This window comes from Lontra canadensis, unplaced genomic scaffold (genome assembly GCF_010015895.1).
Source record: "Lontra canadensis isolate GAN:19392208 unplaced genomic scaffold, GSC_riverotter_1.0 scaffold30, whole genome shotgun sequence".
NCBI classification, from domain to species: Eukaryota; Metazoa; Chordata; class Mammalia; order Carnivora; family Mustelidae; genus Lontra; species Lontra canadensis.
Window position 1 is genome coordinate 20,376,292 of NW_022631024.1, and position 25,727 is coordinate 20,402,018.

The 25,727-nt window shown below is 64.3% G+C and overlaps 2 protein-coding genes across 9 annotated transcripts; one reads left to right on the forward strand and one right to left on the reverse strand.

Moving 5' to 3' along the window:
* Positions 1–206: 206 nt before the first annotated feature.
* Positions 207–24,418, forward strand: GRIN1 (glutamate ionotropic receptor NMDA type subunit 1). 8 transcript variants are annotated; one of them, XM_032866300.1, is made up of 21 exons: positions 207–665; positions 3,134–3,268; positions 5,786–5,962; positions 8,596–8,658; positions 9,430–9,530; positions 13,659–13,780; positions 13,855–14,029; positions 15,275–15,419; positions 15,517–15,600; positions 17,220–17,361; positions 17,462–17,589; positions 17,790–17,954; positions 18,049–18,167; positions 18,283–18,395; positions 18,470–18,618; positions 18,720–18,877; positions 19,209–19,370; positions 19,545–19,654; positions 19,765–19,910; positions 21,135–21,245; positions 23,159–24,418. In XM_032866300.1, exons 1-21 carry the CDS (start codon positions 408–410, stop codon positions 23,273–23,275), a joined length of 2,880 nt encoding a protein of 959 aa, XP_032722191.1. In that variant the 5' UTR covers positions 207–407; the 3' UTR covers positions 23,276–24,418. The 8 variants fall into 8 exon arrangements, with proteins under 8 accessions (XP_032722191.1, XP_032722192.1, XP_032722185.1 ...); XM_032866294.1 differs by having other exon boundaries at positions 284–665; positions 23,526–24,418; XM_032866301.1 differs by lacking the exon at positions 8,596–8,658.
* LRRC26 (leucine rich repeat containing 26) lies at positions 24,396–25,727 on the reverse strand. Its single transcript, XM_032866302.1, has 2 exons — positions 24,881–25,727; positions 24,396–24,793 (listed from the first exon to the last, which is right to left on the reverse strand). Exons 1-2 carry the CDS (start codon positions 25,554–25,556, stop codon positions 24,507–24,509), a joined length of 963 nt encoding a protein of 320 aa, XP_032722193.1. The 5' UTR covers positions 25,557–25,727; the 3' UTR covers positions 24,396–24,506.

The window sequence follows — 25,727 nt, forward strand, 5'->3', positions numbered from 1 at the left end:
GGAGCAGGAGACGCCGGCCCCGCTCGCGGCTCCGCAGCTGCCGCGGTCGCCGCAGCGCCGGGACCAGGACCAGGACCAGCGAAGCCCGCGGAGAAGCGGCGGCTGCGGCGTCCTCTCCGCGCTGGGCGCCTGGAGCAGCGCCGGGACCCGCTTCAGCACCGCGGACAGCGCCAGCCGCTCCGCCCAGCGTGGGACCCACGCGCGCCCCGCACCCGGCCCCGCGGCCGCCGGCTCGGTGGCCCTCTTCCCTCCCGCAGACCCCGGGGCACTACGGCTCCGCGGGAAGACGTGGCGTCGTCCCCAGCCAGCGGGACCGGGCGCGCGCAGGACGGCCGGGACACCCCGCTGGGGATGCACCGAGGGCCCCGTGTTCGCGCTGCCCAGAGCTAGGGCTCTCCCCGGAGCCCATGAGCACCATGCGTCTGCTGACACTCGCCCTGCTTTTCTCCTGCTCCTTTGCCCGCGCCGCCTGCGACCCCAAGATCGTCAACATTGGAGCTGTGCTGAGCACGCGGAAGCACGAACAGATGTTCCGTGAGGCCGTGAACCAGGCCAACAAGCGGCATGGCTCCTGGAAGATCCAACTCAATGCCACCTCCGTCACCCACAAGCCCAACGCCATCCAGATGGCCCTGTCAGTGTGCGAGGACCTCATCTCCAGCCAGGTGCCCACCATTCCCCACCAGGGCTTCCCCCCAACCCCGCTTACCCCTCCCCCCACACCTTCCCACCTTCCTCCCTCCCCCCCATCCCTCCTACTGTCCCAGTTTCATCCCACCCTTTCCTAGCCCTCTTAAGAGAGGACCCCTATGCCAGCTGGCTCCTGCTGGAAAGGGCTGGTCTCACTAGCAGCCAAACACCAGTGCCCCATCTTGCTCCCCGCCCCCCCCACTGGTCACCTGCTATGTTGGTCAGTCCTCACAAGGTTCCAGGGCTCCAGGACTCCAGGTCCTGAGCCCTGTGTGCAGATGTGAGGCAAGAATTTCATGGTTTGTTTCATCACTATGTCTGTGAGGGGTGGGTGTCCTGGGCTTATGGGCAGAAGCCTCTCCCAGCCACAAGCACGCACTATGCGCAAGTCTTTAAGCAGGATGGGGCCTGGGGCCATCTTTGTCTGTGTTCTAGACCTCCTTCCCTTCCTCTCTCCCCTTCCCCCACCCATGGGTTTGACTGAGATGGGAAATGGCCCAGGTGTTGAAGCAGGGTGTTCTGGAGGGTGGGAGTGGGGACTGTGTTTGTGGGAGGTGTCAGGGCACAGCGTGGGAGCCGCTGGCAGCCAGCGCTGCGGGGGAGGACATGACTCCTAGGATTTTGCCTGTCGGAGCTGTCCGCCCCTGTGCTGTGCTGCCTGCTGAATCCCAGTGGACCCACGGGAGCACTGCAATGCAGCCTTTATGTAAGCGCCAGGCTGACGCTGGGCCGAACGAGTGCTCACCTGACAGACACCCCACATCTGTGGGCATCGGCGGGCAGGCACACTCACATGTGCACGCGTTCATGCCTGTGCTCGTGCACACAGATGCCTAGACTTGCACTAGCACACACTCACGTACATCGGCATCACAGTGGACTGCACACGCTCACTCACACCCACCCGCCCCACACACAGGCACACCCACGGACACCCACACTCCGGGGCCACACAGTGCTCAGCACACCCAGGTGCACATGCTCACACACAGATGCCATCATGCACACGCATACACACACACGGACATGTTGGGTGTACGTTTATACACACGTGTAGTCCAGCACATACCTGTGAACATCTGCCTGGTCAGACACTCACGCAGACACAGACTGGGCACTTTTGGGTGCAGACTGGAGGTGAGGGCCCGGGGAGGAAGAGCCAGTCCAGACAGCTCCCGCTGCAGAGGCTAGGGGCTGAGCTTTCTCAGGGATCTCCCCCTCCCCACCTCGCAAGCCACCTCCCTGCTCCCAGCCCTGAGCAGTAGAGATAGGACTGGGGGAAGCCTTTGTGGCCAGCAGCTTAGGTCACGTGTCCCATCTGGGATGAGGGAGAGACGTGAAGAAGTGGAGTTAGAGAATCCAGGCAGAGCCCTTTCTGGGGACCCCTCCTCCAACTCCCAGTTACCCTGTCTGTGAGCATTGTTCCCTCAGAGAACAGCCAGTGCCAGGAGCAAAGGTGAGGGCAACAGCTGCCCCTCCGTGAGCACACCCGAAGGGCAAGGGCTCTGCTAGCATGGCAGTGCAGGAAGAGGTAGGCCTTGGGGCTGTGATGGGAAGGCGGAGTTGGGACAGACACGGGTCCTTCTAATGTGAGGCCGGCAGGAAATTGCCAAGCCCTCGGCTCCACGCCACCCCCTTTCCCCTGCCTTGGAGGACTGAGCCACTGGCTTCAAACCTGCCCGCAGGAGCTGGCCGTGGCCTGGGCAGGAAGGCTAGGCTGCACCCCCCACCCCGGCACCTCCCTTCCCTTCCTTGAGGATGTAGTTGGTGCTCAAAGTCAGGACTGGGTCTTGTTCAAACCAGGCTGAGCTCAGCCGGGCCCTGGAAGAACCTGCAAAAGGACTGAGGGCTCTGCGGCTCCTTGCCTGGCTTCTCCCGACAGAGCCCAGTCTACAGCACTAGACGGAGACGTTCCGGGGCAGCTCTCCGTTTCGGGAGCCCTGGCCTCCGCACCCAGGAGGAGGGACAGTGCGTGGCACGGGTGAGCTGGTCAGCATGCAGCAGGACCAACCACTCTAGCCACCCCATGGGGCAATGTGCGGCTCCAGGGACATCCCAAGAACAGTCATTGTCCTTCCTCTCAAGGTCTGAATACACACCCCAAGGCAGTCCCTCCAGTGAAAGGGGGTGAAGGCAGGCCCCACCAGGGAAAGTACGGGGAGGTCCATCATCCCCTTGTGTGTCCTGTCTGCTCCCTGGAGTCTTGCTCTGCCTCTGCCTCAGCCTTCAGTCGTCCTCCTTTCTGAGGGTGGTTACAGGGTCTTGTCCCCCTGCCGGGGGCGCGTGCCCCTTGGGCAGCACATACGCACACACGAGGCCCCTGGACTTCCCCAGCCTGGCCTGCTGAGTTCAGCCTCTGCTGCTCCTGGGCAGCCAGCTCCAGGGCAGTTCCCATCCCACCTTCACCCCCACCTTGAGCTGACCCTGTCCCCTGTGTCCACAGGTCTACGCCATCCTAGTTAGCCACCCACCTACCCCCAACGACCACTTCACTCCCACCCCCGTCTCCTACACAGCCGGCTTCTACCGCATCCCCGTCCTGGGGCTGACCACCCGTATGTCCATCTACTCAGACAAGGTAAGCCTGACCACTCAATGGGGACCCAGCTGGCTCTGTTCCTGTGTTCAGACCCAGTGGCTGAGTGCTGCCGCCCAGGGCCACTGGCAGCTGCCCTGGGAAGGGGGGCAGGGTGGAGGCACGGACGTGCTCAGACCATGGGCTCGGGGCTTGAGGAGCAGCAGGAAGAGACAAGAGCTCATGCACTCACGCATGTTCACACACTCACACGCATACACAGAGCCAAAGACACACGCACGCACACGCACACTGATGCGCGTTCTCCTAGCAGGCGAACTCGGACTCCCACAGACGCACACACAAACAAACCCCTACCTCCACACGAAGCCTGCGTGCACACAAACACATTCCCGGGAACGCTCGGTTGCTCTTACACACGCCCACACACACGCACACCCACACACACTCACACCATGCACTCTTACATACCTTCACATCAGGTTCCGGCGCACACGCACATTCCCGGGAAAGCTTGGGTGCTCTTACACACGCTCACACGTGCACACACACCCTACAGTCACAGTGACACTAATGTGTTCACCCTCCCATACTCATGTTCCATCACACACACACACTCATAAGCACAGCCATGCACTTATACTCATGCCCACACACGGACACACACTCCCTTTGGCAGGTGACCGGCACCAATAACGAGCCCTCGGAAACAGCAGAGGTCCCCGCAGGCTGGGGGAAGGGACAGACGGGTGGATTTTGGAGAGCTGGAGGGGGCGCTGCCAGGGGAGGAAAAGCCTGGCAGGGGTGCACCACACAGCCATGAGGTTGTGGGTCCCAGCCCTTCCCGCTGCAGGGCACAGGTGGGAAAGATGTCCACATGGGTGCAGGGTGACAGAGGATGCCGCTCGTGGCAGGAGAGGCTAGTCTGGGGTCTGCAGGTCCCGGGGTGGCCAGCATCACCACTCAGCAGCATATAGGACACTTGTGGTCCCCAGGGGGGGAATGGGGGTCTGGCTGGAGCCATCCAGCCCTGGAGCTGCAGCTGGAAGAGTCAAGAGGTCACCAAGTTGGTATCCCATAGGGGCGGGGAACTCGTTCTAGGTCACACAGTTCTCCCACAGCGTCTGCCCATGATCTGGGCACAAGAGCTGGGGAAGCCAAGAGCCACCAAGAGGCTGAGAGGGCCCTAAAGCCTCCTCCAGACCTTGGGCTCCCTGCAGACAGATCAGGAAGGATCAGACGAGGCGCCATGTGCTGGGGGCTTCCCGGTCTCCCATCCTCTCCAAGTTCATCTTGCCAGGAGCTCACAGTTCTAGATAAAGCTTCCTAAGGCATGGAGGTCATCCCAGCTGGGGCCAGGGAGGTCTGGGGAGGTCAAGGATGGGTCTGTCCAGAGGCAAGGGAAAGTAAGGCCAGAGCCAAAGTTTATCCAGGAGGCCCCCAGGGGAAGAGGCCGGTTGGAGGCTGGAGCAGCAGCCCCTTCCTGAGGCTTTGAAAGCCCCAGCATGTAGCTGAGGCATCCAAACTGTTCCAGTGCACTTAGCCTTCGGCTGCAGACAAGCGGGGGATCCTGTCCTGTGCCCTCCAACCTCCTTAGCTCTCTGACACCAGACCCCTCATATGCAAGAGGAAGGAACTGTGCTCTGCCCAGGAAAGCAGCTGGGAGGAGGCGCCCTGTGCCAGGGCAGATCCGTAGCCCAGATTCAGATTGCGGCCCAAGTCCCTGGTCCAGCGTGAGGTCAAACCTAATGACCTAACCTCACAAGTCCGCCCTGGCCCCACTCATGGTCCCAATCCACTGCCATTCTGTGCCCAGCACACAGATTGCGAAGGCCTGGGTCAGAGCCAGCCCAAGACCTGACTACAACCCCCTTGCTGCCGCACTGACAAGTGGGTGAGGGCTGGAGGCAAAGGGGCCTTCTTGTGCTCAGGTTCCAAGGCACTGCCCCCAGGCCACAAAGAGGGAGCAGGTGGGAAAACGTTGTGGTCATCTCAGAAGACCACAAGATCAGCATGGGACTAGCGTTTCCTGGGTAGACATGGAGGAGTGAGACTGAGGAGGGCAGAGCCTGCTGTGCGCTCCTGTCCCACCGTGCCCTGTGCTGGCCGTTACAGGGACATACAGAGTAGGGCAGGGTCAGCAGGCAACCACCTCTGGACTGGCAGACAAGAAGTAGTTAGCCCCAAATCAAGACTTCTGGCAAACACTACGGCTCTGCGGATTTGGGAAAAGCCCCGTGAAGCCCCAGTGGGGATCTCTGAGAGGGGGAGGCCGCCAGGGAGCAGGGGAGCTCATCCCAGGGACAGTCCCCAGGACCTCATGTCTGTCCCGGAGCTGCTGGGCAGACGAGGAGCTGCGGTTTCTCAGACCCGAGGGCGTGGGGGGAGGCAGCAGTGGGGGCGGGGTCCCTGACTCTGACAGGTGTCCCGGGTGCTGTGAGGGTAGGGCTAGGAGGAGGCAGGATCCCCGGGGTGTGGGGTCTGCTTGGTGGGGAGAGCGCCCCCCCGCGCGCCTCCCCCCGCCGCGCGGCCCCTCAGCCCCGCCCCCTGTCCCCGCAGAGCATCCACCTGAGCTTTCTCCGCACCGTGCCGCCCTACTCCCACCAGTCCAGCGTGTGGTTCGAGATGATGCGCGTGTACAGCTGGAACCACGTCATCCTCCTGGTCAGCGACGACCACGAGGGCAGGGCCGCGCAGAAGCGCCTGGAGACGCTGCTGGAGGAGCGCGAGTCCAAGGTGAGCCCGGGCGGCGGGCGGGCGGCGCAGCAGGAGCCGCCGAGGCGCCGCGGCGGCAGGAGCAGGAGCCGCCGGCCTGTGTCTGTGGCCCGTGTGTGACACCCTCTCTTTCCATCGTGCATGGTCAGCACCACCACGTCTGGCGAGCGCCCGCCCCGGCCTGTTCTCGGCTCATTTCACTCGCTTTGCCATTAGTCCGAATCTCCTTCGTGTCAGTCCCTGCGGGGCGAGGGCAGGACCACCTGGAGCTCCGCAAACACCCCACCCCGCCCGCCGCCGCACCCCTCCGCACGGGGCTGCGGGCCCCGCCCCCCGCCCAGCCCGCGTCCGCCCCCCTCCCCCACGCAGTCCCCCGGCGCCGCCCGGTGTGGCCCCGCCCCCTCCCCCGCGCAGCCCCCCCGGTCCCGCCCCGCGTGGCCCCGCCCCCTACCCGCCCCTCTCCCCCCGCCCAGTCCCATTGGCCTTAGGGCCGCGGCAATAGTGCTCCTCCCCCAAAGGAGCCCGTACTCTACCTCCCTGCATTCCACGACCTCCCCTCCCCGGCCACCCTACCCCCTCAGGCGCCCATTGTCCTCACCAGAGCTCCTGCACGGACATCTGCCGCCCCCTCCCCTCGGCCTGGGCTCTCCCCCCTTCAGGCCTCCACTCCCCCCACTGAGCCCCGAGGCTGTCGCCCCCCCACTCCCCTCGTGAGGCTGGGATCTCTCCCGGCTCTGGATACACTCAGCCCCAGCCCGGCTCCCACTCCGGGGGAGCGCAGAGAGAGCAGAGGGGCAATTTATGGGGGGTCCAGGTGACCCCTGGCCCCTTCCTTGCCCGCCCCCATGGCCAGCTTGAGGAGGCTCAGGGTCCCGCCTTCACGTAGGCCGGAGCCCTGAGTGCTCAACCCCAGGGCCACCGCCCTCAGTTAGGACGGGTGGGAGAGTGGGGGAGGCCTAGGCTGCGGCGGGCGGGGAGGCCAGACCGAGGGGCTGGCGGGGAGCATGTTCTGTCTGTGAAGTCAGAGCTGGCTTCAACCAACTTAGTGCCAACCCCAGGCCCCCATAGGCCCCTGAAGGGAGTAGAGGGCACAGGCTGGGGTGGGTGAAGCCAGAGGGCAGACTCAGAGGGTCCTGGGGGGCCCTGCGGGGGGAGATTGGCTGAGTCTAAGAGGGAGGGCTGACTACCAGTGCCAAGGGCCCCCACGCCTCCCAAGACAGCATCTCCCAGTGCCTGGCAGGCTGAGCCCCCTCCTGGCCGGCCCACCAGTGGCTGCACACACTCACTCACACGCTTAACAGCCAGGTCCGTGCACACCCACCCATGTGCACTCATGCTCACAGGGGTGTGCCATTCCCAAGACGATCCCCTCACACTTCACACCCTCCCCAGCCAGAGACTGCACCTGGACATGCACACAGGCCTGGAGCCCACGACACACTCACCCACCAACTCACACATGGGCCCACACATGCCCCGGCTCACACATGCACACACACACCCACACATGTGCCTGCACATGCGCCCACACACATGCTTGCACATGCTGACATGTGCCTGCATACACGTGTCCCTGCACACACACGTGCCCACACAAGGCCTGCACACGTGCCCACACACACAAGGCCTGCACACGTACTCGCACACCCGCATCCCCATGTACATGTACATGTACACACACCTACACACGTGCCCACACATGCACACACATATGCTGACACACATATGTCCCTGCACACACATGCACACACCCACACACAGGCCTACACACGTGCTCACACACCTGTGTTCCCATGCACGCGCACCTACGCACGTGCCCACACATACTTATACATGTGCCCACAAACACATGCTTGCACATGTGCCCTCAATGCACGCATGTGCCTACACATGTGCTCTCACACACGTCTCCACACACACATGCATACACACACCTACACACGTGCCTGCACACATGCCCGCACACATGCCTATGTACATGCCGCCACACATGCACGCACACACGAGTGTGCAGATGGCACTGGCCCTCATTTTCCCACCAAAAACCTTGTGTAGACTAACTTTCACACAGATGCCCACAGATGCACACCACCCTGTGCGCACAGGTGCACACACACACACACAACCCTGTCACACTCGCTCTCCCGTGCACATGTGGGCCGACAGGTGTACACATGCCCATCAGTGAGAACAGGCACCTGGGCCTCTAGGGGAGACAAAGGCCAGGAGGCCAAGAGGGGAGGGACCAAGGGGACAGGCTGTGAGGGAGGCACTGCTCACCCCCATGCAGCACTGCCTGGGGCTGGCCTGGCACTGCTGGGACCATGAGGCAGGTGCATGGCAGGGGCTGGGGGGGCGGCACGTGGGGCCCCAGAGGGACACGTTGGTATTGGGACAGACAGGGTGCCCTTCCTCCCAAGTGTGACCTTTTCTGAGAGCACAGCTCCGCGGCTGGGAGCCCCAGCGGCCCGGCCCCCCGCCCCCAGTGCCCCGGCCCCCAACCCCGCCCGGGCCGCGGTGTTTGCGAGCTCCAGGTACGTGCCCGTCTGCACACGCGCCGAGGAGGTGGTGTGGTTGCTTTAGCGCCGTCATTTTCAACCGTTTATAATCTTCTTCTGTGTCTGCATATTTTCTCTGTGCACATTATTCATCAGAGTAAAAAAAGGAACTATGAAAACCTCGACCAACTGTCCTATGACAACAAGCGCGGACCCAAGGTATATATGCATGGACGTGCACGCCACCCACCGACTAGGGAGCCCTGGCCTCCGGCGCCTCGGCCACGGGGCCGCTGTCGGCCCGGCTGCGCCACGCCGCGGGCCTGAGCCTTGAGGAGAGTGAGGTCGTGAGGCAGGCAGCCGCAGGCAGGACAGGGCAGGAGCAGGCCGCCTGGGCGCCCGCGGCCTGCCCACCGCGGCCTCAGCCCGGGCCTGCCCCGAGAAGCAGGCACGGCCGGCCGCAGGAGGAGCTGCTCTCCGGGAAGTGCATGCAATCTCCGGGACCCCCAGGGCTTCCTCGAGGAACCCAGGAGGGCACCCGCCCACCCAGCCGCCCGCCTGCCCCTGTCGGTCCATCTGCTCCCGCAGGGGCCTGCAGGGTCGGCCCCAGAGGACCTCCCGTGGTTTTGGAAAAGTCGGCCCTATCTCTGCTCCCGGTTGCATTCCAAAACTCTTTTCTGTTTCCTGTCCGCTGCACGCGTCCTCTGAGTCTCGGCCCACCTCCGCTTGCATGCTCAGTGCAAAAGTGAGGACAGGAGAGAGCTGGCGTGAGTGCAGGAGAGCGAGCAGGCTGAAGAAGGACGGCACTCGAGGCCAGGCCAGGCCAGGCAGGAGCCGGGCAGGCAGGTGCACAGTGCAGGTGACAGGTGCGGGCCGCGGTGGCCCTAGCTAAGCTGTCTCTGGGCTCCTAGCAGCCACAGCCCGCCTCTCGCCCCTGAGGCCCTATGCCCCTGCCCCAGCCACCTGCTGACCCTCCCGCTCACACCACAGGCGGAGAAGGTGCTGCAGTTCGACCCAGGGACCAAGAACGTGACGGCCCTGCTGATGGAAGCACGGGAGCTGGAGGCCCGGGTCATCATCCTCTCCGCCAGGTGAGGCTGGGCTGGGCCCCGCCCCTACGTCACCCAGGCCTGGCCCTGGCCAGGGGCACTGTGGGGCTGATGCTGAGTTTCAGCTTCCCAAGGGCCATGGCCGAGGAGAGCCCCCCCGCACTCTCCCCCCACGTACACCTGGAGACCCGGTCGATGCAACGCCCTCTACTTGTCCATCCTTTCTCCTTCCGGTCACCTGTTGCTGCTTGCTCTGAGATGGGAGATGGACGAGTCCCTGCTCTCGGAACACAAACATGGTCCAAGGGGAGAGAGATGACGCAGGACTCTGGGAGCTGGGTTCAGAGGCAAACGCCAGGGAAGGGACATGTGGGTGTGCAGGTGACCCCAGGGGAGAAGGCCACAGCAGGGAGAGAGCCAGAGTCCTAGGACGGAAGGATTGGAGCGGCTGGAGTGGGCAGTAGGACAAGGGAACTGGTTAGGGACCTGTGGAAACCAGGCTGCAGCCAGCCAGGACCTGACCCCCAGGCTGACCTTGGAAATGAGACCCCAGCAAAAGTCTCTCTATCTGTAAATGGCTAAGTGCCCTATGGGAAGGGGACATCCGGGCCCCTGGACTAGAAAAAGGAAGAGCCAGGAGGGCTTACAGGGACACACCACAGTCTGCCCTTTTCCAGAAGCACCACTAGACTCCCAACAGAGTGGAGAGAGAAATGGGGTCACCCGGCCCAGAGGAACATTCCCCAAATGCCACTGTCCGCCAGGCCACAAGGAGGAAGCAGTCCTCTGAGTTGCAGCAGGTGTCCGTTCAGACATTCAGTCAACAAACCCCTGACCCAGAGCCCGGTGCCCCACCTCCTGGTGCTGGGGTGGAGGGCGGGCAACAAAGGCTCCGTGGGCTAGACGGCAGGGAGCTCCGTGCTTACCGCAGCTGGGAGCTCATCCCGTCTGCCCCTGGCTGACCCGTGCTCATCCCAACCACCCGACCCTGGGCACTGGGGGGAGGACTCTGGGAGAAAGGTGTAGGGACAGGCCCAGGCAAGGTCAGGGGGCTGCCCCATCCCTCCCAGGGCAAGCCCTGCCCAGAATGAGCCTACAGGGAGAGCCCCAGCAGATCCTCCCCTTTGATTTCCCAATTGGCTTCTACCCCCTTATTCATTATGGGGCTTGAGAGAGGTTCAGGGGATTTGGCGGGATCAAAGGATGGGTGGGTGAGTGGACCAGCAGACAGACAGATGGGCAAACGGACAGTCAGCTAACAACCAGCAGGCCCCTTCAACCAGGACAAGTGACCCGAGGAACTCATGCCAAACATAGATTTCCAGCTGTTGGGCGCTTGTACGAAGGGTGAGGTCACGTTGAACTAGACCCACTCAGCCCTCCCCTTATCAGCGGAGTGGCTGCCAGAACACGGCCGGAAAGCCATGGGCAACAGCGATCTGCAGACTCCCTGCCGCACCCAGGTCCCAGCAGTGGGCTGGCCACTTTCTCGGCTGTTTTCCTTGCTCTGTAATGTCCCATGCCACACCGCCAAGCCCCCGAGTGCGGGCTGGGAGGGGCCTGCCCTGCGTCACCAGCCCCCAGGCTCAAGGACAGCTTTGGTATGGGTGGATCCAGTGAAATCTCCGTCTGGGGCAGGCCACGTGGTCCTGTCTGACAGCTGCACACACACCCTGCACACACGGAAACACACACACGGACTCTGCGTGTGCACCACATACACGAATGCACATGAGCACACACGCATCACATGCACACGGCACACAAGCATCACACGTATCACATGCACACAACGCACGCACATACGCATCACATGCACACGACACACACACGCATCACACACACGCGGCACATACCTCACATTCACACGCGCGCACACACGAATACGACACACATCACATGCACACATGCACACACAACCATGACACACGTGCACACACGCATCACATGCACATGCATCACACGCACACATGCCCAAATAAACTTGCGTGCACGTGCCCAGAGGCACACAGCACACTCACACCACTCACACACACTGCTTGTGTACACACCCACACACGTGCAAACACCATGTACACAAATGCACAATACATGCCAAGCGTCCACACATGCGTACACATGGTACCGTACATATACGTACACGAGATATTCACACACACACACACACACACTATCCGTGCACATAGAGGCACCACATGGCATACACCACACACACTTCTACACAGACCAGTGCACACGCCACACGCATATGTACATGCACGGTGCACGTGTGTAGTCACGCATGCATACACACACCACATGCGCGCCACACTCTGCGTGCACACACCTGCCCCACACGTGTACCGACACTGTCAGCAAGGCCGAGCACACACCGCAGCCGCACAGCCCCTCTCGGGTCCGCGTGAGGCCCCTCCCTGGATGTTAAGACTGGAAGGGACCCCTCCCCTCACAGCTGGCTCCCGGGAACAGAGGCGACAGAGGGCCCTGGGCTGCCCAGCGCGCCCAGGTCCCGGGGAGCCAGGGAGGCTAGTGGGCAGCATGCGCAGGTCTCCTTGGCCCTGGTGCTCCCCTGGCACATTGGCTCTGCCTTCGTGAGGGCCATTGAGAGCACATTCTGGAGAGACCTCGCAAGCCAGTCTTAATTCTGGAGCAGTTTTCTATGGAGGGCAGAGAGTTCATCTCTCAAAGTTCATTCTTAGCTTCCGGAGATTGTCTTTTCTGGGACCGACTGCTTCCCTCAGACGGTTTGACGGGATGATCAGGGTTTTGCCTACAACTTCCCACCTGTGACTGCGACTTGCACAGACGCAAGCCCAGGCGTGCGCTCAGCCGGCTCAGCCTGATGTCGGAGACATGAAGGTGCCGCGCAGACGGGCTCTCTGCCAGCTTCAGCCGGCTGCCTGTGCCCCGCAGACGCGGCGCTGGCTTCGCTGGGCCGCCAGGCTGGAGGCTGTCCTTGGTCACGGGGGTGGGCTGCCCGGGGCAGCTCTCTATGTGTGGCTTACATCTGACAGGAGCACGTCATGTAGAGTGAGCTCGGAAGGTCTGCATTTCCTTGCTGGCTAATCCTTGGGAAAATTGGGAGCAGACCCCTTAGGGAGTCTAGAGCCGCCTCAGTGTCCAGGGCCAGTCATTGTGAAAATAACCCAACACTCACATGGTCTGCCCAACCCCTCTGGACCCTGCAGTAGCAAATGTCAGCTGTGTTCTAGGCCCATCTGGGGCCGGGTCCAGGCTGGCAGAGAAAGGAAGGTGGGAGCAGGGGCAGGAACCCCAGGGGCTCCCATAGCTCCACCAGACCCAGGATGCTTGTCCTGATGTCCCGACGAGGAGAGCCTACGAGGACCAGGTGCACAGGGAATCACCTGTAAGGACACCCCGAGAGCTCAGGATCCCATTTGCCTCCAAGGCCAGGCCCCGCCCTGCATCCTGCTGGCACCTGGCTCTGGGCAGCCTCCTGAGTGGGGGCAGTGGCTCTCACTCCCCTGCGGGGGGCAGTTCCTGGGGTCCCACCCCCATCTGACGAACCTGGAGCATGCTTGGCCCCTTGTCCTGCATGTGTGGGTGGAGGGAATCGGAGGGCTCACAGCTTGTCCAGGAGGGCGCAGGAGCATGGACTCTGGGGTGGCTGTCCACACACAGACCCACAGGGAGAGCACTGATCCCGCTGCGTAGGGACGTCACGATAATTAAATACGAGAGTCTGTAAAGTGCTCAGAGCAGGGCCTGGCACCTGGTGACTGGTGGGCAAGCGAGCAATCTGCAATGACCCCTGACCCTGCTCCCCAAGGCAGGAGGCCAGCAAGAGAGGCTGGAAACTCTGGGGGTCTGGGACCCACACTCCCTTCCCCCCTCCACCCCCTCCCCTCCCCTTCCCGCTGTTGTGGGCGGGGTTGGGGGGGTTGTCTCCTGGCCCAGGTGTGGGCTGGCGATGCAGGCTGGTACCGGTCCCTCTGCACCATCACTGGACGCAGGGAGGCCTGGAGGTGGCGGTGGTGCTGGGCCTGTCACCTCTGCAGTGTCCCCAGGCCTATTTCCAGGCAAGGGCATACTGTGGGAGGGGCTGGGGGGTTGCCCAGACTCCAGAAGAGAACGTGCAAACTGAGAGCAGCCCCAGGCCCGGTGGGGAAAGGCTAGAGTCCTGGCCGGTCACCCCCCTCTGCCCCACAGCGAGGACGATGCTGCCACCGTGTACCGCGCAGCCGCGATGCTGAACATGACGGGCTCCGGGTACGTGTGGCTGGTGGGGGAGCGCGAGATCTCAGGGAACGCTCTGCGCTACGCCCCGGACGGTGAGTGCGGGTCCTCTCGGGGTCGGGTGGGCGGGGCGTCCCCACGGACTCTAAGCCCACCACACCGGCCCCAGGCATCATCGGACTGCAGCTCATCAATGGCAAGAACGAGTCCGCGCACATTAGCGACGCCGTGGGCGTGGTGGCCCAGGCAGTGCACGAGCTGCTGGAGAAGGAGAACATCACCGACCCGCCCCGCGGCTGCGTGGGCAACACCAACATCTGGAAGACCGGGCCGCTCTTCAAGAGGTGGGCGGGGCCTCTTCCGGGGTGGGCGGGGCCTCTCCGGAGGCGGGAGTAGTTCTCTTGGGCAGGTGGTCCCGCCGCCGACACCCGACACCCGAGGGAGGCAGTCCTCTTTCTTTCTTTCTTTCTTTCTTTCTTTCTTTCTTTCTTTCTTTCTTTCTTTCTTTCTTTCTTTCTTTTTTTTAAGATTTTCTTTATTCATTTGACGGAGAGATCACAAGCAGGCAGAGAGGCAGGCAGAGAGAGGGGGAAGCAGGCCCCCGCTGAGCAGAGAGCCCGATGCGGGGCTCGATCCCAGGACTCTGGCATCATGACCCGAGCCAAAGGCAGAGGCTTAACCCACTGAGCCCCCCAGGCGCCCCAGTTGTCTTCCTCACTTCCCTCCTCTTCCCCCACCTCTCCTCCACCCCCGCCTCCACTGTGCTAATCGCCCGCCTCATTTCCGACACTGACATGAACGCCTCGGAGGTCAGTGCAGTCGCGGGTGCCTCCACTGTTCCTGGCCTTACCTTTTAACGCTGCAGCCAAGCCTGCGACCCACCCCAGCTGACAACCCTTGGGAGGAAGCTCCTGCTCCAGATGGGGACAGGGGCTTCCAGGGGCCCAGCAGATCAGACAAAAGAGGCCCCCAGGATGGAACCCAAGCCTGTAGAGAGCCAGGGTTGGCCAGATGCCCAAGTGGATGGCCACAGGGGGTAGGAATTAACTCGCAGCGTCCTGGACACAATGCCGCTCTGCCCATCACCAGACGCCGCCACCACCACACCCCCCACCGGCTGCAAACCCTGAGCAGCACGTGCAGAACACAGTTCTGAGGCCCACAGCAGGAGCGCACACGCACCCGCAGGTCTCTGAAGCATGGGGTGTGTGCACAGACTCAGAGGCGTGTGGCACACACACAAGACAGGACCTCAGCCCTTCCTCCCACACTCGCTGGTGAACAGGCTACTGGCTCCTACCTGGGCTTCCTCCTCCTCATTTGAGAAGCAAGGGTGGCTGCTGGGAGGGAACGTCCCAACGTGCAGAAAGCCCTCCAGTAGGGTCCGGCGCTCAGGAGTCGCGGGGCGACCATGGCTGTGTTATCCATCGGTGCTGGCGGCCGGGCTTGCCGTCCACCCGATGCCCAGCATGAGGGTCTGACGCCTGCTGATCTTTTTTTCTTGGGATTGAGGCAGAAGAAGGGGCTCGGGCTTGGAAGGCCAGGGAGAGGAGCTTGGCTGATAAGCCCGCCCACGCCGCCCCCTGCAGAGTGCTGATGTCTTCCAAGTACGCTGACGGGGTGACCGGCCGCGTGGAGTTCAACGAGGACGGGGACCGGAAGTTCGCTAACTACAGCATCATGAACCTGCAGAACCGCAAGCTGGTGCAAGTGGGCGTCTACAATGGCACCCACGTAGGTGGGGGTCATGAGGGGGTGGGGGCTGGGGCCTTAGGGTCCTGGGGCCAAGACCCCTGCGTGGCCACCCTCCATCTCATACTCCCACCCCCAGGTCATCCCCAACGACAGGAAGATCATCTGGCCGGGTGGAGAGACAGAGAAGCCCCGAGGGTACCAGATGTCCACCAGATTGAAGGTGGGCAGCCTGCCGCTCTGTGCCAGTGTCCACAGCCCGGCTCTCCAGCCAGCTCCTCAGGCCCAGAGGAGGGGACAGTGAGGCCAGCGACAGTGACTGAAGGAAGTGGGGAATGGCAAGCACCTGGCTGCTGTGGCCCACGCCCGGCACCACAGAGGAACAGGGAGAGCAGGTGCAGGGAGGAGAGGGAGGAGAGAGCCCCACGGGTTCTCCACTTAAGTCGGGGAGGCCTGTGGGACAGGGCTTTCCTGGGGAGGCGCTGGTGGAGACAGAGGCCACCCGGTGGCTCTTCAGTGGACTCCGGCTCCCGCACTCTCCGTCCTGAGTCCTGGGTCTGGAGATGCTACTTCCGCACCCCTCATTACTCCTCTGGGTGGCCCTTGCCACCTCGGACCCCAGGCTTCGCAGCCTCCTGTTGTGACCCAGTCGAACTGTCCTTTTGGCCCTGTCCCCCACTGCCTGGCCATTCCCCATAGCAGGCTCTTCCCTCCTTGGCTCTCTCCCTGGGCCTCTGGGAGCCCCTCCTTGGCTGGCCTTTCCCCTCAAGATTTCCCTTCCTTGCTCCTGTGGCCTCATCCCTCCTCCACGGTCGTCCTCCTTCACGGCAGGCAGAGTTGTCTTCTCCAAAGCAGGTGGATACTCCATATTCAAAAGTCTGAGAGTAGGAGCCCAGTGGTGGCCGGATGGGCCCGTTCAGCCTGCCAGATGCAGATGGCTTTACACGCACCGATTTTTTAAAACCACAAACGTGTATTGCTTTTATGATAGAAAAACATTAAAAAAAAAAAACATGATGAAAGTTTAAAAGCAATAATCTCCTCCAGTGCTCCCAATCCCCGGAAGGGAATGTCAAATGCTGCCCTTGCAGCAGAGACTGTGAACAACCCTCCCTGCAGACGCGCCCTCGCCCGTGTGCCACGAGACCGTCCCCCTCAAACTGACCCCTGCCTACTCTATATGCCCAATTCCAACATCACCTCCTCTGGGGCCCTCGTCAGTGCCCCGTGTCCCCCCTCCAGGGTCTGGGCCCATGAAAGACAGGAAGAGAGAACCCCAGCATGAGCCTCAAGGGGGCCCTGGGTTGACACAAGCTACAGGAGAGAGCACAGTGACCGCAGAGGAAAGAGGAGAGCAGCAAAGGTGCTTCTCCCTCCCTCTGCTGTGGAGGCTGAGGGCCAGGAGAGGCCAAGTGATCCTTGTAGGGCCTGGGGTCCTGTGCAGATTTGGAGTGGCCCTGTCCTCAAGGTGGGCGGGGGGGGGGGGATGGGTGCCCTGGGTTGGGACAGGGAGTTTTTCATCTCTGAGAAATCAGAGAAGGTGCTGGGCAGGCTGGGCATTCCAGCAGAGTCTGATGGAGGGATTGATGCCTAAGCCAATACCCCAAAGACAAGTGGCCAAGAGGAGGGGACAGTGTTTCAGGCCATGTGCCTCCCCCTCCTGGGGACCCTCCCGGGGACAGCAGGCAGGAGTTGCTGATGGTGACCAGGGAAGACAAGGGGCAGGAGGGGCAGCGGCTGGAGGTGGGGGGATGTCAGGGATTTGGAGAGCATCCAGGGCAGTCTGGGAGCTTAGGGTGAGTGGTCCAGGCTGGGTCTTCTCCCCTCCCCACCGCCCCCCAGATTGTGACGATCCACCAGGAGCCTTTTGTGTACGTCAAGCCCACGCTGAGCGATGGCACATGCAAGGAGGAGTTCACCGTCAATGGGGACCCGGTCAAGAAAGTGATCTGCACCGGGCCCAACGACACGTCCCCGGGCAGCCGTGAGCGCGGGGCTCGGGCGCGGGCGCGGGGGCGGGACGGGGCGGGGCGGGGCGGAGGAGCCGGGAGCCCAGCGATGATGACCTCTGTTGGCCCCCCTAGCTCGCCACACTGTGCCTCAGTGCTGCTACGGCTTCTGCATCGATCTGCTCATCAAGCTGGCGCGGACCATGAACTTCACCTACGAGGTGCACCTGGTGGCTGATGGCAAGTTCGGCACGCAAGAGCGGGTACGAGTGGGTTGCTGGGTGCCACGAGGGACGGGTCCGAGGGGACGCAGTCTGGCTGGGGCGGGGCCTGGCGTGGGCGGGGCCCGGGGACTGGGGTGGGGTCTGGAGTGGGTGGACCCAAGAGCCGAGCTGGGGCGGGTGCCCGTCGTTGGAGCGGGCCTGATGGCGGCCGCGTGCCCACCGGCGGTATCGCCCCACAGGTGAACAACAGCAACAAGAAGGAGTGGAATGGGATGATGGGCGAGCTGCTCAGCGGGCAGGCGGACATGATCGTGGCGCCGCTGACCATCAACAACGAGCGTGCACAGTACATCGAGTTCTCCAAGCCCTTCAAGTACCAGGGCCTGACCATCCTGGTGAAGAAGGTGGGCAGGACCCGGCGGGGCTGGGCGGTGCGGGGCGAGAGGAGGTCCTAGGTGAGCTGGGGGTGGGGGGCGCTGACAGCCTGTCCACCTGCAGGAGATCCCCCGCAGCACGCTGGACTCGTTCATGCAGCCCTTTCAGAGCACGCTGTGGCTGCTGGTGGGGTTGTCGGTGCACGTGGTGGCCGTGATGCTGTACCTGCTGGACCGCTTCAGGTGAGCGCTGCCCGGAGGCCGGACACCTCCAACGGGGCGGCGGGCGCAGCGGGGTGAGGGGGCGGGGCAGGGCTGTCCCTGCCGCCCTCTCCCGCCCGCCCTCTGTGCCCCGCAGCCCCTTTGGCCGGTTCAAGGTGAATAGTGAAGAGGAGGAGGAAGACGCGCTGACCCTGTCTTCAGCCATGTGGTTCTCCTGGGGCGTTCTGCTCAACTCGGGTATTGGGGAAGGTGAGGCCACGCACCGGCCGGCTCCGGCTCTGCCCCTTCCCGCCGGCCAGGAGCTGACTGTCCTCTGCCGGCAGGCGCCCCCCGAAGCTTCTCAGCGCGCATCCTGGGCATGGTGTGGGCCGGCTTTGCCATGATCATCGTGGCCTCCTACACCGCCAACCTGGCGGCCTTCCTGGTGCTGGACCGGCCGGAGGAGCGCATCACGGGCATCAACGACCCACGGGTGAGGCCTGGCCCACAGGGGGCGGGGAGCGTGAGGTCAGCGGAGCTCTGCCTTGGGTGGGCCCCAAGAGCAGCCCTGAAGCCTGCCCTCGAACCCTGCAGCTGAGGAACCCGTCGGACAAGTTCATCTACGCCACGGTGAAGCAGAGCTCGGTGGACATCTACTTCCGGAGGCAGGTGGAGCTGAGCACCATGTACCGGCACATGGAGAAGCACAACTACGAGAGCGCGGCGGAGGCCATCCAGGCTGTGCGGGACAAGTGAGGGGCGATGGGCAGGACGCGGGGGGACAGCCGGGCGGGACAAGGGAGAGGGACAGACAGGCATCACAACCTGGGGGATGGGTGTGTGGGACAAGTGAGGGGGGCTGGCGGGTGGGACAAGTGAGGGGGGAGGGGCAGGGGAGGGGCAGGGGAGGGGCATCCACCCCTACTGGGAAGTGGAGTGTCCAGGCCGGATGGGAAGCACCTGGGAAGCACCGGATGGAGATAGATTGAGGTTTCCAGGTGGGCAGGACGAAGGAAGGCAAGGTGCAGAGGCGAGGGCAGCCCGATCGTGCGGGGCTCCTGTGACCCCCAGCCCCACCCACAGCAAGCTTCATGCCTTCATCTGGGACTCGGCGGTGCTGGAGTTCGAGGCCTCACAGAAGTGCGACCTAGTGACCACTGGCGAGCTGTTCTTCCGCTCGGGCTTTGGCATTGGCATGCGCAAGGACAGCCCCTGGAAGCAGAACGTCTCCCTGTCCATCCTCAAGTGAGTGCCTTACCCGCAGCCTACTGCCCTCCCCCCTTCCCCAAGAGGCTCCCACCAGAGGCTAACCCTCCCCAGAGCCAGACCCTACCACCGGGGCACACAGACACTGCCTCCCGCACCAGGGTCCAGGCCCCAGCCCCGGTGCGTGGCCCACTCCAGGATGCTCCCTCCCAGGTCCCACGAGAACGGCTTCATGGAGGATCTGGACAAGACGTGGGTGCGGTACCAGGAGTGTGACTCTCGCAGCAATGCCCCTGCCACCCTCACCTTTGAGAACATGGCAGGTGGGTTTCTCCCCATTTCCCTCAGCGCCCCCTGCTGACACTGGCAGGGCTGCCCAAGAGGTCCACAGACCGGCGGGCCAACAGCTGAGGTGCTGGCTCCTGGCCCACAGGGGTCTTCATGCTGGTGGCCGGGGGCATCGTGGCTGGCATCTTTCTGATCTTCATCGAGATCGCCTACAAGCGACACAAGGACGCCCGCCGGAAGCAGATGCAGCTGGCCTTCGCGGCCGTGAACGTGTGGAGGAAGAACCTGCAGGTAGGACGGGCCGCCCCCCGAGGCCTGGTGCCCGCCGCCTCCATTCCCACAGGCCGGGGCACGGGCTCAGGCTCCCCGGAGCCCGTGCGGGCAGGACCGGAGCCACAGCCCGGGGCAGCGTTGCTGGGGGGCACCCGCAGGTGGCGGCCCCCTGCAAAGCCCGGCGCCGAGCCTCCGCCTGGCCCCTCTGTCTCCAGAGTCGCCCGCCGGCACCCATTCTAGGAAGGCAAACTGAGGCAGGGTAAGACAGGGACCCACCTGGGTGTAGCACGTGAGTCCAAGACATATTCTGCCCTCGCCGCCCCATGTCTGTCCTCGGCACCCGCCAGGGACCCCTTTCCCTGCTGCCCTGCTGTGTTCTGTGCTCCATGACTCCAGCCTGAATCGGGCCAGCTGGCCCTGCCTGGCACCCCAGGCCGTGTCTGAGGGAACTTGCCGCCAGCAGGAAACAGGTTGCCCGTGGGGCAGCCACAGCCCCTCTGGGATAGGGCAGGCACTGGGGCCTGTGCGGGCCTGTGGGCTCATGCCGCACAGCCCAGTTCTGGCTTCCTTCATCTCTTCTCTTTCTCTGGGCGCCTCCCCAGAGCCTGTGTCTGGGGATGAAATTGACGTTCAGAGAGGGCCGGCCACAGGGGGACGGGTTGCTGGAGCCTCAAACCTCTCATCTGCCGACTCTTGCTCTTGGGACCTGGTCACGGCTCTCACCAGCTGGCACAGGGCCATCCTGGCCATGAGACCCCAGGCCGGGGTCGGAAGCCACCTCCATCTGTCTCTCCAGTTCATCTTGCCGCCTGCCTTGGCCCCCTAGCCCCTTCCTAAATCTTGGTGTCCCCCTCAGGGGACAGGACGGCTGGCAGGCCCCAAGGGGCGACTCCTCCAGTGCTTGGGGGACCCTCCTCCTTGGGACACCTGTAATCCAGGGTCACCCAAGAGCCAGGGATCCCGGCCGACCTCCCAGGAAGAGAGCCAGATGGGACTCCCCGCCCCTGCTCCCTGGCCCCCGAAGCCCAGCCCCAGCACAAGTGAGGTCAGGCCCGAGAGCCGGCAGGAGCAGAGGCTGCCTGCATGTGTTCAGCTGCTGGTCCGTCTGTCCAGCACAGGGAGGCAGGCAGGAGCGAGGGCCTGAGTGGCCGGCCAGGCTGGGCAGCAGCCCCCGAGGAGCAGGCGAGGGCAGGTGTGGCCGCCAGCCTTAGCTGTCTAATCACTTATACATATTCATTTTAGGATAGAAAGAGTGGTAGAGCAGAGCCCGACCCTAAAAAGAAAGCCACATTTAGGGCTATCACCTCCACCCTGGCTTCCAGCTTCAAGAGACGTAGGTCCTCCAAAGACACGGTAAGGGGAAGAACGCCCAGTCCCACGTCTCCGACTCTGATCTCGCCCCGCCCCCGTGTCTGTGTCCCGTGCATCAGGCGTGCCCGCTCCCCGTCCCTCACCATCCCATCCACCCCCACCTCTGACCGCTGTGGCCCTTCTGCCTTCATCTCTATTTGCCCAGCACATGAGGTCTTCACTCTCTCTCTAGACCTTTCTGGGTCCTTTCTCCCACTGGCCCTCACTGGGTCCTCTTTCCCCATGTGTCTCTGCGTTGGTCTGCCCCCATGCCATGACGCCATGCGCCATCTTGAAGCTGTGTCATGTCGTTGGTCAGCCAGTCGGCCTCTGAGCCCAGGGCCCCTGGGAGCCCACAGCCAGTCGGTCCTGGACTCCTCACCTGTCGGGAGGCCATGCCACCTCTCTGTTACACCCGTTTCTCCAGCCTCGCCCAGGGGAGCCCACTGCCCTCTCTACCCCCTTGCGACCTCCAGGGAGGGGTGGCTGTGCTGTCCCATCCGCCCATCTGTCTGGCCGCCAGCCCCGCCACCCAGACACCTGTCTCACGTGTCTCACCAGAGCCATGCCTGTTGCATCCCCTTCATGTGGTCTCTGTGTGGGCCGGGGCTGGGGGCCGGGCCCGGCTCCATCTGGGTGGATGGCTGGGGCCTGGAAGTGGAACAGGCCCCCAGCCGCAGGGGACTATCAGGCGGGGACTGGGAAGCACCAGAGGGGGTGGAGCCCACCCCAGGCTGAGCCACGGCCTGCAGAGCCGGAGTCACTGAGGCTCCCCCTGGGCAGGAGGGCCCTCCAGGGAGACAAGCTCCTGACCCTCTAGCCCATCCCCACAGGGTGTCAGAGGAGGCCTCCTACCTTGGGCAGCTTGTGACCGCACCAGCTGTGCACACTTGGAATAAAGCCCTTAAAATGGACCCAGCCTTTCTAGGGGCACCCCGGTCCAAGGTGGGGAGGGGGTGGCCCAGACTTAGCACTGCCCTTGGCCTCCCTGCAGTCCAGGGCCCGGCTTGGCCTCCATCCTGCAGCGGCTTATGCTCTGAGGTAGAAACGGGATTTGCACCCACCCACCCAGCCACACACACAGTGCACTGGAAAGGGGGCAGATCTCCAGGACACAGGCAGGGCTTGGCACAGAATGATCCCAGGCCAGGGCAAAGCTGCAGGGGGCCCCGAGAGGGGTCCGTGAGGCCTGGCTGCTCTGCTTCCCAGGAGCGGCTTGGCACTGGGAGGGCAGGTGAAGAGGGAGGGGCCGGGAGCTGGGAACACAGCCTGGGGCTTCACAGGCCCGAGAAAGTGGACAGAGCCTGAGCCGGGGCCCTGCCAAGGGGTTCAGGAAGAGACCCAAGACCAGAGAGGGGAGGTGTGGGCAGGCCTGGGGAGAGGGTACCCTCATAGACAGCACTTCCAGGGAGGAGCACAGAAGTCACACAGGCCGTAGGCTGTTTTGTGAGGGCATCCTTGATTCTCCCCAATCCCCCACCCAAAGAAAACCCTCATGCCCCTTAGCTGGTCCAGGTGCAACTCCGAGACCTTTGAGGTGCCTTTCCAGGGACACAAACCCAGCAGACTCTGTCCGAGCCTCTGCAGGCACCGGGGACCATCTCCCAGGCCGGCCCTGATACCACGGGGCATGTGGGGCTGGACCTGGCCTGTCGGGGTGACTGGGGGTGCTGCCAGCTGGAGGGGCTGGGCGGGGGAGGGCAACCCAGTTCCCATCCTGTTTCGGGCTGGGCACCTGCTTGGAGGGAGGCCTGGGTGGGGGGCTCTGCTGGGAGGGGTGGGGTCGGTCCGGCCGCTACGATCCTCTGGCCCTGTCCTGTGGCCGGTCTGGGCCAGGGCAGCACTGGGCGCTCAGGGCTGGGGCCCCTGGCGGCCAGCGGGGCCAGCGGGTATTGATTGTTGGTTCTTATTTATAGAGCACCGGGGGTGGACGCGGCGCTTTGCAAAACCAAAAAGACACAGTGCTGCCGCGACGCGCTATTGAGAGGGAGGAGGGCCAGCTGCAGATGTGTGCCCGTCATAGGGAGAGCTGAGACGCCCTGCCCGCCCTCCTCTGCCCCCCTCCCCCGCAGACAGACAGACAGATGGACGGGACAGCGGCCCGGCCCACGCAGAGTCCCGGAGCACGACGGGTCAGGGGGAGGAGCGCCCCCCAGCCTCCCCCAGGCCGCGCCTGCCCGCCCGCCGGTCGGCCGGCTGGCCGGCCCACCCGTCCCGGCCCTGCGCGAGCCCCCGGGCGTGGGGGCTAACGGGCTGCCTTGTCTGTGTATTTCTATTTTGCAGCAGTACCATCCCACTGATATCACGGGCACGCTCAACCTCTCAGATCCCTCGGTCAGCACCGTGGTGTGAGGCCCCCGGAGGCGCCCACCTGCCCAGTTAGCCCGGCCAAGGACACTGATGGGTCCTGCTGCTCGGGAAGGCCTGAGGGAAGCCCGCCCGCCCAAGACTGCCCACCCTGGGCCTCCCGTCTGTCTGTCCGCCCTGCTGCCTGGCGGGCAGCCCCTGCTGGACCGAGGCTCGGACCAGAGCGGCTGAGGACAGGCCAGAGCTGAGCTGGCTGGGCAGGGCCACAGGGCGCTCCGGCAGAGGCAGGGGCCCTGGGGTCTCTAAGTAGTGGGGGAGAGGGGCTACCCTGGCCCCGGAGGGGCTTGGAGCAGAGACTGTAAGCCCCGACCTTCCCCAGCCACTACCAGAGCCACAGTGGGGGTGCAAGGCCCCACCTGGCTGGGTCACCCCGTCCTCCAGTGCCTGCTCTGGGCAGCCTCGGCTCCACCCCTCTCCTTTTCTTACCCTTCTCGCCTCCGGCCCCGCATCCATCCAGCTGGCCCTGCCCCTCCCCAAGGGCTGACCCGGACCCTCAGCAGGCAGCTGCCTCCCAGCCGTGCGCTGGGGTTCTCCGCTGCCTCTGACCCTTTCCTCCGGTGTCCACGAGGGCCGAGCCAGCTCTCCGCCTCCTCCAGCCTGCAGCCCAGGATAGGCTTCCCCACACGCGCTGGCTCGGGACCGTCCTCAGCCCTGCCCTCCGACTTGTACAGGCCCAGCCCTTCCAGTGCCGAGCGCGTGCCTTCCCCGTGCGGCCCGTGCGCAGCCGCGCGCTGCCCCTCCGCCCAGGGGCCCGGCGCGCACTGCCCCCGACCCGGTTTGTGCAGTGGTGATGTCTAAAGGAATGTCACGAAAATCTCTGTGTCGCTTGTTGACGCCTTCAGGGACCGAAAAGAAGGGCAGGGGACGGGGGAAGATTCGAGAACAGCCAAGGCCCGCTCAGGCCCGAGCAGAGGCGGCGGGGGCCCCCGGGTCACCGGCGCGCGGTCTCAGGCGGCTGAGGACACCCGCGCGGGAGCGCCGCGTGCGGCAGGCGGTGAGCGCGGAGCCCAGCGCCAGGCAGGCGGCGAGGCTGGCGAGGAAGGAGACGGGCCCGAGCACGTAGACCACGGCCAGGTCCCACGGGCCTAGGGGCTGCGAGCAGTGGCTGAAGGCGGCGTCCGTGAGGGCGGTCAAGGGGCTGAGCGACTGGCGCCCCGGCAACACGCAGAGCAGCGTCTTGGCCTCTGCGGGACAACGGGCGCCGAGTCAGACGACGGCGGGGACTGCGGCCGCGAGTGCCGGCCCCTCCCCCGGTCGCCCCGAGGCCTCACCTGGCGCGGACCGCGGGTGCCTGCGCAGCCAGGAGCAGAGCGGGCGCAGCGCGCAGCCGCAGGTCCAGGGGTTGCCGCGCAGGTGCAGCGCGTGGAGAGCGGGCAGACCGGCCAGCAGGCCCGGCGCGAGCGCGGACAGCTGGTTGTCCCGCAGGCTGAGCGCGCTCAGCAGCGGGAGCGCGCGCAGCGCCGCGGGCTCCAGGCGCGCCAGCCGATTGCCTGCCAGCGACAGGGAGCGCAGCGCGCGCAGGGGCGAGAAGGTGCCGGGCGCCAGCGCCTCCAGCAAGTTGTCGCTGAGGTCGAGCTGCTGCAGCGCGCCCAAGCTCCAGAAGGCCCGCGCGTGCACCCAGCGCAGCCCGTTCTCGCGCAGGTCCAGGCGCAGCAGCGTGCCGGCGCCCACGAAGGCTCCGGGCGGCAGCGCGCGCACACGGTTGTGGTCCAGCAGCAGCGCGCGCACGCCCCGGCTCAGGCCCGCGGGCACGGCGGGCAGAGCGCGCCCCGAGCAGTTGACCAGGCCGCCCGGCGCGCGCGTGCACGCCTCGGGGCAGTCCGGGGTGCCTGGGGTTCCCGAGGTGGCCGCCGCGGTGGACGACTCGGCCCAGACTGGCCACGGCGACAGCAGCAACAGCAGCATTGGCGGTGGCGGCCGCCGCGAGGGGAAGGAGGGCCTCCGCATGGGGCAGCGCGAGGAGCCCGCTGCTTGTGCGTCTGCGGAGCCAGCGGGTCTCCACCGCGCCTGCACAAATACTAAATCTCCGGCCCAGTGCCGGCAGTTCCTGTTCCAAGGCCAGTCCCGCACCTAGGGCGGGGGCGGGGCAGACAGCCAGCGCCCTGCACCGCCAGCCAC

Excerpts from the sequence above, each read along its gene's own strand:
- LRRC26 (XM_032866302.1), bottom strand. The coding sequence starts at position 25,556 with ATGCGGAGGCCCTCCTTCCCCTCGCGGCGGCCGCCACCGCCAATGCTG. Across the intron at positions 24,794-24,880 it reads GCACCCGCGGTCCGCGCCAG|AGGCCAAGACGCTGCTCTGC; the intron begins GTGAGGCCTCGG and ends GTTGTCCCGCAG.
- GRIN1 (XM_032866300.1), top strand. The coding sequence starts at position 408 with ATGAGCACCATGCGTCTGCTGACACTCGCCCTGCTTTTCTCCTGCTCC. Across the intron at positions 8,659-9,429 it reads ACAACAAGCGCGGACCCAAG|GCGGAGAAGGTGCTGCAGTT; the intron begins GTATATATGCAT and ends CTCACACCACAG. Across the intron at positions 18,396-18,469 it reads CAACTCGGGTATTGGGGAAG|GCGCCCCCCGAAGCTTCTCA; the intron begins GTGAGGCCACGC and ends CTCTGCCGGCAG.